This window comes from Gracilinanus agilis, chromosome 6 (genome assembly GCF_016433145.1).
Source record: "Gracilinanus agilis isolate LMUSP501 chromosome 6, AgileGrace, whole genome shotgun sequence".
NCBI lineage: Eukaryota > Metazoa > Chordata > Mammalia > Didelphimorphia > Didelphidae > Gracilinanus > Gracilinanus agilis.
In genome coordinates, this window is record NC_058135.1 from 148,431,795 (window position 1) to 148,443,704 (window position 11,910).

An 11,910-nucleotide genomic window follows, 5' to 3' on the forward strand; every position below is an offset into this window, starting at 1 on the left:
TTGTACAATGGAGGGGGTTTGGGTTCTTATGCCAGTTGAAAACAAATTTAAAAAGTTTTCCCAAGACAAAAAGGCTGCAAATACAGTCCCAGTGGCAGACTTGTTCGACCTCAGTTTCAAATCTGTGAAATGACCTCTAAGAATCCATCTCTAAAGCTTTTGATCCTACAATCATATGACTACACACACTGTCCTAGGACCAGCCTAACCAATTACAGAAAGCTTTGTCACCAGCAGATTTACTACTGAGTGATGGATTGCTTTGCCATAGCAACCTATGAAAAGAAAAAGAAAAGTAGAAAATGGCTCTCAGTCTTGTAAGTAAAATTCCTGCATCTACAGTTAAATTGACAGAGGAATGGAAAAAGAAAAATATGTTAGGAGACATATTTAAACTATAATAATTAAACTATAAATCACCACAACAAAGGAGTACAAAAGAGCTGCCAGAACACTTTAGCCAGAAAATGCTTGTTCTCCTTGCCAAGCAGAGAGACATAATATCCAAAGCAAAAGCAGTTTAGAGTAAAGCTTGTTTACAAAATATTAGTGGAGAAGGATGTAATATCATAAACAGTATCACTTCGGAAAGTAAGAAAGTCTAAAAGAGAGAGGCACGAGCGTGCCAAAGGTGTTTATTACTATAATGGAGAATATTCTTAAGTGGATCAATGTGAGGTACTCCAGGTACTTGCAGATTTGATTGTACTGATTAAACCTACCTCTAGGATGCTACAGAGCCTCTTCAATGAGACCAGGTCAACTAAAACAGATCATTCTAGTAATCCACAAAGGAAAAACTAAGTGGAGGAAAAATGTGTGCTGCACATATAATGAAATACAATTAGATGAGTAGATCCATCATTATGTCTATTTGAACAGGCCCTGCACATGAACAAGGAGGAAGGCCCATAATCATATGGGAAGAAGAAACTGGAATGGATTGTTTTGGGGAAATTGCACAATGTTTCCATGATCCTAGTGTGTTCCCTGACACAAAACTCTCCTTGTTAATACAAGTGCTCTCTTGCTATTAATAATAGGGCTATGGATCATTGAATACCATAATATCTAAAAATAGGTATTATCGGTGATTTATGTATATTTACACCTAAACTTTTGGTGTCTAAATATGTAAAAAAGACACTATATTCACTGATGAAATTCAAAAAAAATTTTTTAAATCAAAGTTACCTAAATACCACATACAAATGCAATGCCAAATATACTTTTAGCCCTCTGAAATGAAATGTGTTATGGCTATAAATTGCACGTGAATCATTTTTTAAATCAATGATATATTTAAGGAATATTTAAATCATTTATTTAAAATATTTGAATAGCTTATTTCTTATAATGCTATGATTATTACTTTTATAATATTAATAATTTAATTGTTAAATGTTTAGATAGATTTTACTAAAAAACAACTGGCTATTTCCAAAGATGACTTAAAACATGTCAGGGGGGGATTTGGGGGTAGGGGGCAGGAGGAGAGGAAAAATATTCTTGCCAACATTAATGTACCAAAGGTGACCATGACTATAATTTCCTCACCATAACTTGCCTTGGGAAACCACCCCCCTCAAAAAAAAAAAAAAAAAAAAGAGTTTGTATTACAGCAGGTAAGGGGAAGGCTAAACATTGGACATAGCCCAATGTAATAGAAAGTCTACTGAATCACAAGAACTGGATTCCCATATTGTATTTCTTTTAAAGTAAGTGTATGATCACAGACAAGTCAGTTTACATTTCTGAGTCTCAATTTCTCCATCTCTAAAATGATGTGGTTAAATTAGATGGCTTCTAGATCCATTGAAGCTCTAGAGTTCTATAATTCTATGAAAATCCCTTTTTACTCTGTCTTCATCAGAATGGATCTAAATTGTTATGTCCAGTTCTACAGATTCCATTTTTGAAAGGGCACTGACAAATTAGAATGCATTTGAAAGAGGGAATTAGGATGAATAAAATGGGCTGAAGAAGTCAGGGTCTTAGGCTGGGGCAGAGAAAACCAAAAGGAAACTTGCTAGGAAATATTAGAAGTACTTATATAGAAAAGGGATTGAACACGTCCTTCTTGATCCTGGAGGGCATAACTACAAGACATGAATGGAAGTTTCCAGGAAGGCATATTTCAACTCAACATAATAAAGACAGATAAACGTCCAAAAAGAAAAGAACTGTCTCAGGGGGTAATGAACTCACCTAACACTGGAGATGTTTAATCTGAGACTAGATCATTACTTGTCAGAAATACTATTGAGGGATTTCCTATTTATTTACTGGTTGGGCTACATGATCTCAAAAGTCTACAATTCTATTATTAAAATATCCATGTACATGATACATATTATGGAAAACATAAGCAAATAAATTAATAATTCTTTGGTAATAACCATGCTTGTTGACCTCATACAGGTTGTGGGTTGGGGAAAGACCCTTCCTTTCTCACTGAAAGAATTTTTGGAGGGAAAGCCTCAAAGAAGGGTTCTTGGCCATGGCAAGCTAGCTTGCAGGTGGATAAACATCATATCTGTGGTGCTTCTCTGATAAGTGACCGGTGGCTGCTGACTGCAGCTCATTGCTTTATCAAGTAAGTTCATTATGTCTAGCTTACCATTTTATGAATGAATCAATCATTTGTTGACAGAGGTATTGCCTATTATTATGAAGTGTTGGTCAAGAAACCAAAGATCAGAGAGGAAAAAGTTATGCCCTCCTTACTTTCATATTTTGAAGGTGAGAGATAAAGAAGGAAAAGAATAATTTGGGAAGTGAACTGCTGGCTAAAAAGGCGGTGATTAAAAATGAAATTTGGATTTCTGGATTCTGGCTTTAAATATAGTATAATTATGATAGATTCCTAGCAAAAGATGAAATATTTCTAATGGGCTGATAAGAATGCTTTCCTTTGGTATTTTGAAAATCAAATTCAATGAAATAGATTGGTAGGGAGCTAGGTGGCTCAGTGGATTGAGAGCCAGGCCTAGAGACTTCCTAACTGTGTGACCCTGGGCAAGTCACTTAACCTCCATTGCCTACCCCTTAATGCTCTTCTGCCTTGGAACCAATACACCGTAGTGATTCTAATTTATAAAAAATTATCCATCTGCCAGGGTTTATAAACGGTCAAAGGATTTGAATAGGAAGTTTTGAGAAGAAATCAAAGGTATCAATAATCACATAAAAATAGCCCAAATCACTACTGATTGGAGAAATGCAAAATAAATCAAATCTGAGGTACCACCTCACAACTATCAGATTGACTAACCTGACAGAAAAGGGAAACAAAAATCCAGGAGGGCATGTGGAAAAATAGACAACAGTGTATTTGCTGATCAAGTTGTGAATTGGTCCAGTGCTTCTAGATATAACAATAAAAGGGGCACTCTCTCAGAAATGGATGTTGATAGAAGGGAGAGAGAGAGAGAAAGAGGTCTGTGTGGTGACTATCCTTCAGCATTCCCCTTGGGCTGAATACACACTGGGAGACTTTAAGGGGGTGTCACCCTGAAACTGGGTGACCTAGATAGTCATGCCACCCCTCAGGAGTTGGGGACAAGGCTTCCCTACAAGAGGAGGTATGTGGTACCCCAATCTGATCCTGAATAAGGACGGGGTTCACTCAAACCTCCCCCAGGTTGGTTAATTTCATAGCGGGTGGTCTGGCTTTAAAATGGAGGCAGCCAGACCAAGCTGTGGTTCCTCTCTCCCTTGTTGTCTCTCAGGCACACTGGAATGCTATCTGACAGTTAAATGGTTTTTATTATTCACGAATCAGGGACTGAGGAAAGGGGTGAAAGACAGAGGGATTTTGGGCGTGCCCTCTATGCTATTCCTATGGGATCCATCACTTAGGTAGGAATCCTAGTGGTTCCAACTCCTAAGCTTCTTCCCCCCACCCCCTTTTTTTCTATTTTCTATTTCTATCCTTTCCTATCATTGTAAGCTTTGACAGAAAAGCAAGTCTCAGCAAGGTTGGGCAATGGGTGAGGGAGACTAAGAGATTGCTCCCAGTGGAGTCCAAAATCTTAGCTAACTAGATGATTGTAGTCTTGAAGGATGTGTTGTGATGAAATGGCTGTGATTAGGGAATCAGGGTTTCAATTTCCAAGAGAAAGATCCTCGGGAAGCACTGGGTTGTCTTCTTCCTCACTCTTCCCAGCCCTCAGCCCAAAGACCCTCCTCTCACTCCTCCTGGGAGAAAATCCCCAGAATCCTCCACTGGTTTCAACTGCCAGCAACTGCCATCATCTGCCTTCTCCTCCTTTGGTTCCACTCTCCTTTGCACAAAATCCCATCCTTACATTGAGATCAAATTAGAATGATATCCAAAGGACTATAAAACTCTACTTTTGATCCAGTAATACCACTATTAGGTCTGTCTCCCAAAGAGATCAAAGAAAAGGGGGGAAAGTACCCATATGTACAAAAATATTCATAGTAGCTCTTACTGTAGTAGCAAAGAATTTAAAATTGAGGTGATGTCCATCAATTGGGGAATGGCTGAACAAGTTGTAGTATATTATTGTGATGGAATACTATTGTGCTATAAGAAATGACATGGAAGATTATTTTTATAATAAATCTTAGACCTCTATGAACCAATGCAGAGTGAAATGAGCAGAACCAGGACACCATTGTATATTGTAAAATCAATACTATAAAAATGATCGCCTGTGAAAGACTTTATGGCTACTTTCATCAACACAATGATTTGAGACAATTTTGAAGGACTTACGCTGAGAAATGTTACCTACTTCTTGGGGGAGAACTGATGGACTTTGAGTGCAAAGTGAAGTATTTTTGCTTCCTTTATTTTTCTTGCTTTTTTGCAACTTGACTAAAACAGAAATATTTGCATGATTTCATATGTATAGATGACTTCATATTGCTTACCTTCCCAGTGAGTGGGGGTAAACTAGAGAGAGGAAGAAAATTGGAACTCAATGTATTTAAAAATAAAAGTTGAAAATAACTAATATTTTAAAAAATATTAGAGGCTAGTGTCACTTTTAACTGATTGACTAAAGGGGGGAAGTAAAATCAGAGGAGGGATGATGGTCACAGAGAATATAGAATGGAAGAAGAATGAAGATCATGATGAGAATTAAGAAGAGATTTTAATTGCTGTTTTTTCAGGTTTTTTGGTTAATAAAATACTCATAAAATTAAAGGCATTTATACCTGGGGTGAGTCAATATGTAGAGAGCTTATTTGAGAGCTATTTGGAAATTTCTTTTGACACTCCTCCCCCCACCCACCACCCCCAGCCAATCTATATCCCTCACTGTCTATTACATCTCCTGAAATCTCAACATTCACAATTCATTTATTTTGGTTCTTGAAGACTTTTGAATCTTTCAGAATTTCATTAGAGATCTTTAGTAGGAGTTTGACAATTAGCTAAGAGCAAGATAGGTATAAGAGAAGGTACCTTGAAAGTGAACATGGGAGACAACAAAGTCAAACTTCAAAATTTTGTCTCCATTGTTACCTGCAGATTACAATATGTCTTTAAACCAGACATAAACTAACTTATCTTTTTCCTCCATGATTAGCAATAAAAACCCAAGGCGATGGACAGCTACTTTTGGATCAACCCTTAGACCTGCCCTGATGAGGCGAAATGTACAGTCAATCATCACTCATGAAAATTATGCCTCCTACAAATATGAAGATGACATTGCTGTTGTACTTCTGTCCACTCCAGTTACTTTTTCACCTGATATTCATAGAGTTTGTCTTCCAGAAGCCACTTTTGAAGCTGTGCCCCGGGATACTGTGGTGGTTACTGGATGGGGAGCAACTAAAGCAAGTGGTGAGGATCTTGGTATTGTGATATCATTTCCCCGTACATTTACCTTGACTATAGATAGGATGATTTGGCTACTGACTTGAGAACTTCACTAGCCTACAAACTGAATTTGGCAACAAGTCTTTGTGAACAACAACAACAAAAAAAAAAGATTTGGTTGCCCCACATGACAATATTTTAATTTGATCATGTTGTTTTATGGTTAATTTGAGTAGTCAATATGATTTCCATTTCCATGAAAAGAAACTTCTGAGCCTACAATGCTGTGTAAGCCATAATCAGGAAGATGGGGCAGTTCTCTAAATGAAACAGGAGTCATATCACCCTTTGTGTATACAGCATTTTAAGGTCTTCTAAGGAAACTGTTCTACCAATTTGAGGGAGGAGGTAGAGAGTTACATTAGTGTCTCCCTTCAAAAGCTTTTTTCCCCCATTTTCTTTTTGTTTGCCTTGGCTGATGGGTGAGTTGGAAATTATCTTTTGTTAGCAAAGTGCAATAGGCTACTGTTAGTCTGCTGTTTTCTTTTTTTTCTTCTTTTTTAAATTTAGATTATTTTTCCATGGTTACATGATTCATGATTCTACGCCCCCTTCCCTCACCCCTCCTGGAGCTGACAAGCAGTTCCACTGGGTTATATATGTATCATTGTTCAGAACCTATTTCCATGTTATTCATATTTGCAGTAGAGTGATCTTTTAACATCAAAACCCTAATCATATCCATATCGAACTAAGTGATCAATTATATGTTTTTCTTTTGTGTTTATGCTCCCATAGTTCTTTCTCTGTATGTGGATAGCATTCTTTCTCATAAGTTCCTCAGAATTGTCCTGGATCATTGCATTGCTGCTAGTAGAGAAGTCCATTACATTTGATTGTACCACAGTGTGTCTGTCTCTGTGTACAATGTTCTCCTTTCACTCTGCATCAATTCCTGGAAGTCTTTCCAGTTCACATGGAATTCCTCCAGTTCATTATTCTTTTTATCACAATAATATTCTATCACCATCATATACCACAATTTATTCAGCCGTTCCACAATCTATGGACACCCAATTTTTTGCCCCCACAAAGAGTGTGGCTATAAGTAATTTTGTACAAATCTTTTTCCTTATTAATCTCTTTGAGGTACAAACCCAGCAGTGGTGTGGCTGGGTCAAGGGTCAAGCACTCTTTTAAAGTTCTTTACATACAGTTTCAAATTACCATCCAGAATAGTTGGACCAATTCACAACTCCACCAGCAGTGTATTAGTGTCCCAATTTTTCCACATCCCCTCCTACATTTATCACTTTTCTTTGCTGCCATATTGGCCAGTCTGCTAGGTATAAGGTGGTACCTCAGAGTTGTTTTAATTTGCATTTTTCTAATCAGGAGGTATTCAGAACACTTTTTTCATGTGCTTATTGATAGTTTTGATTACATTATGTGAAAACTGCCTATTCATGTTCCTTGATCATTTGTCAATTGGGGAATAGCTTGATTTTTTTTTTGTAAATTTGACTTAGTTCCTTATATATTTAGGAAATTCAACCTTTGTCAGAAAGTTTTGTTATAAAAATGTTCTCTCAGTTTGTTGTTTTCTTTTTAATTTTGGTTGCATTGGTTTTGTTTGTACAAAAAGGAATGCCACCCACATCATTGGGCTAAAAGAATATGCTTCCACACCAAAACTATGAGCCCAGGGCCCAAAAGGACTTAGTTAGGAAATTCCATAGAGAAATCAGGTCTCCATATGGCCTCTCTTAATCTAGAACCAAAATTCTCTTGTCTTTCCATGGATTCATTTCTCCCCTCTCCAAATGAAAATTCACAAACACTTCCAGGTCAAGTGATGAGAATGCTACCATATGAGCCTAGTTTCCTGCCACTGCCAATTCCCTCCTGAGTTGTATAGCCTAGTTGGAGGAGTATCAGGAACCACAACTATTTCATCATATAGATACTTTCTCCTAGGAACACATATTTGACTATATGTGCAAGTAACATGTAACCCTATGAAAATTTGCAAACCATTTTCAGTCTTAATAGGAAAGAAAATAGAGGCTATATTCAAAAAATATTCTGGGACTTGTCTAACAAGAAAATTACACTACTTTCTTTCCCATTTTGAAGTTCTTAAGTGATAAGTAGGTCTGGAGTTACAGAAGTTTGGCTTAACTTTAAGATTTATTCCTAAAAATAAAACGCTAACCATTAGGTGTAGTCATGAGGTGGGCTAAAGCGGTTACACAATAATGGATAGGAAACCCATCAATGAAAAAATGCTTGATATTTTTTTCCCTCCTTCTTAGGTTCATTCCCAAATAAGCTGCTAGAAGCTAAAATAGAGATTATAGACAATGATGTCTGTAATAGGATAGATGTTTATGGTGGAGCTGTCTCATCAGGAATGATATGTGCGGGATTTTTGTTAGGACAAATTGATGCTTGTGAGGTAAGTTTTAAATGACAACCACATAAATTATCATTTTAAGTGAGGAAAGGAATTTTTAACCCATCAATAGTCACTTTAAGAATCTCTATGAAACTTAGACAAGGCAAAGGGAAGGAGGGAAATTGAAGGCAAAAGCTATTGAAGAGACTTCTCTCAATGCTTAATTGCTGTTCAGGACAGCCTAGACCAATTGGAGTTTGGAAGTAAATGATATCTCTGAAATGAGAAAATAGCAACAGAAGATAGAAGGGGCCAAGCTAGGTAGCCACATGTAGGTGAATGGCAACGATATAAAATGATATCTGCTAAATATTGTGTGTTTAGCATAAAGTGCTATTTAAGTTCAGTGGAGGGAGAGATTACTTCTATTACAGTCAGGAGAGTTTTGAAAAAGACTCAATCAAAGAAGCAGCTTTTGGATGAGGCCTTGAAAGGATCCTTTTTTTGCCTCTTAAAGGAAAAACTTCCTGATTGGATTCAATCCAGTTTGGAGACTGAATAGGAAATTTTAGCCACATTATCTCCATCCTCCCGCTAAAGGAATAAAGAATGATTCACCACAGAATAAAGATGATCCAAAATCACCAAACAAGTAATGGTGGTAGGAAGAGGAAGACAGGCTGATAAATATCGCAATTAGGAATTTGTGGGTGACTTGCTCTTTTCTCTTTCTTATGATATTAATGATATTGATACTACTGTTAGAGGCAGGTAGGTAGCATAGTGGACTTAGCATGTGAAAGTTCTCAGTTTGAATTCTACCTCTGACTTAATAACTGTGATCCTGAGCAAGTCATTTAATTTTATCTCTGTCTCAATTTCCCCTTCTATAAAACAGGGATAATTAGAGAACTTTTTCTCAGGGCTATTGTATAGCTCAAATGGGATATGGAAAGTGCTTTATAAACCTTAAGAAGCGATATAAATATTAGCTGTTATTATTTCTGATACTCCTTTCTAAAGTTATTTTATCTAATATAAAGAATATTTCTATTATTCCCTTAGGGTGATTCTGGAGGACCACTGGTTATACCACAGAGCGGTCTCTGGTACATTATTGGCGTAGTAAGCTGGGGAATAGACTGTGGAAAGGAATACAAACCTGGAATCTATACCAAAGTGGCCCATTATCGAAACTGGATTAAATCAAAAACTCTAATATAATATCTTTATCATTGTTATGAAAGAAATGCACAAGTCATTTGTAGGTCAAAATTCTCAAAATTATATTTAATTTATGTTTAATTTATGTAAAATTGCATTTATATGTTTTTAGTCTCAGAATAAGGAACAGAAAGTTCCGCAATCTTTTAGACCAGTGATGGGCAAACTTTTTAAAGAGGGGGCCAAGGAAAGGAAATGCTCCTCTGTCAGTCTGTTTCTAAGGCAACTCTTTTGAAGTTTCATTGTATTGTAGCCTACTCATTGCATTCATCAGATTAGGAATAGTGTTGCGTGGCTGTATAGAATATTTCAGGGGGCTGCATCTGGGTAGTTTGCCCATCACTGCTTTAGACAATTCACCTCACAATTCAACAAGTTTTTATTATATGTCTGTTACTATCTGAGTCAAGCACTGGGATTTCTCATCAAATGTGTACAGCATGAGACAAATAGAAATGTTGTTACCTTAAATGGCTTGTTTTTCCATGGGAGTAGAAGACATTCAATCTTTATTCCTATAAGATCTACCAAAGCTCTGAGTATGTTTGTTCATTCCTAATTTTTCTCTTGCTCAAACATAACATAAAAGAAAGAACAAAGAGTAGGAGGTGGGAGTTTTAGGTTCCAGTTACAACTGTGCCATTAATTGGTTGCAGAATCTTGGACAAGAGACTCAACATTTTTGGCCTCAGTTTCCTTGTATTCAAGTGAGAAGACTAAATTGAATGAAAGATCTAAGCTTCCTTAAGTATGATCTGGTTTCCCTTGAATGCCATTCTTTAAACCCAGAGGGCTTAAAACTATTTTTGTGTCATGGACCCCTTTGACAGTCTGATAAAAGCCCTTTGACTCCTTAGAACATTTTTTAAAAAAAACTTACAATTAAAAGAAAAGCAAATTTTTTCAGTTAAACATAAAGATAGAATTTTTCACTTACTCCCTGAAATCTATCTATAAGCTCCCTTGTCTTTACACTATAGACTCTTGCTTTAAATAAGCCAAAGCCTGACTGATGGCTCAAGCAGGTGAGGAAACATCTACCCTGAAAATTCTTTCACTTGGCTGAGCTGATTGGCCCTTCCCGACAGGACCTTACTCTCCTTTGTCCTCAACATCAAATAATTCTTTTAAAGTACCTTCATGTGTTCTATTCTAAGCAAACCAAGAGAGACATCACTCTGATGTTCCAGAACTTTCCTTTTTAAACAGCACCAAGAGAGAGTGAGAAGCCTAAGGAAAGACTTACATTCCAGAGAGCATTCCTTTAATAACTTGAAACTCAACATTGTTTACATCCATATTTATATCTAATGACTTCAGAAGGCTAAGTCCTTAGCCAGTGGCACTGATACTTTTAGTTCTTCAGCAAGGAATGAATGAATTCTTAGACTGACAATGATGACAGTATTGAACTAAACTACTAAAAATTCTGAATGAGGCTGTAAAACTAAGAGAAAGACTCTTAAACATTGGACTACAATAACGAGTCAATGAAAAGGAAATGAAAACAATGAGACAAAGTCTTAAAGAACCACCAGATATTTTTGATTATAGAAATGGGAGTGAGTTCCATCCTGCTATTCGGGACCTTTTCAACAACAGATTTTTTAAAATGTATTATATTTTACTAAACAATGCTATTTTAAATTAACTATAGTACAATAAAATGTCCTAAAATATGGAAATCAACAATGAATCTAGATTTTTTCATTTTTTTGATCATTTTAATCCATCTAATCTAAAATGTGAATACAAAAATATGTATCGTTACAAAATTTTTAAGTGCCCAAAGGAAATCATCTCAGGAGGTTTCCATACTATTTGTAAAGAGCATTAAGATAATGAGCATATCCACCTTAGGATGGTTTATGATAGTCTTTTGCTTAACAAACAATTTATTAACCACTACTATGTGACAGGTACTATGCTAAACTCTTCATAATAGCTTATTTGACCTTCACAACAATCCCAGGAGGTAGGTGATATTATTATCCTCATTTTACAATTGAGGAAGCTGCAATAGATGGCAGTTTAGTGACTTTTATAAGGTCACTCAACTAGTAAACATCTGAGGTCATATTTGAATTCAGATCTCCCTAAGTCTAGTTGAGGAACTCTGTCAATGGCATCATGTAGCTATCCCAAAAGGGAAAGATAGTACTTGCTCTTAATGGGGGTGATGATATTAAAATTGTATAAATTTGATATGTACAAACAAATTAAACATATGTTTATAAATAAATGTATATGTATATGCAAATAAATATATATAAATAAAATATACATGTAAAATAAATTGAAGATAATCAATAGAGGAAGGGTATTAGCATCAATGGGAACTCAGAATGACTTCTTACAGAATATAAGACCTTAGCAAATAATTGAAGGAATCCAGGGAATTCAGTAAGATTAGATAAGGATGGAGAAAGTTCCAGCTGGAGGGAGAGTTATAAGTAAATATTTTCAGAGTGGGAATACAGGGGGCAGA

At 36.2% G+C, this 11,910-nt stretch overlaps 1 protein-coding gene across 1 annotated transcript in view; it reads left to right on the forward strand.

The window, feature by feature from the left end:
• The window catches only part of LOC123252381 (transmembrane protease serine 11G-like), a 47,505-nt gene extending 38,083 nt beyond the window's left edge, over positions 1-9,422 (forward strand). Inside the window, exons 8-11 of the mRNA XM_044681718.1 lie at positions 2,422-2,596; positions 5,565-5,824; positions 8,116-8,258; positions 9,264-9,422. Of these exons, the coding sequence (XP_044537653.1) occupies positions 2,422-2,596; positions 5,565-5,824; positions 8,116-8,258; positions 9,264-9,422 (737 nt within the window). The remainder of the gene's footprint in view (positions 1-2,421; positions 2,597-5,564; positions 5,825-8,115; positions 8,259-9,263) is intronic.
• Positions 9,423-11,910: the final 2,488 nt, after the last annotated feature.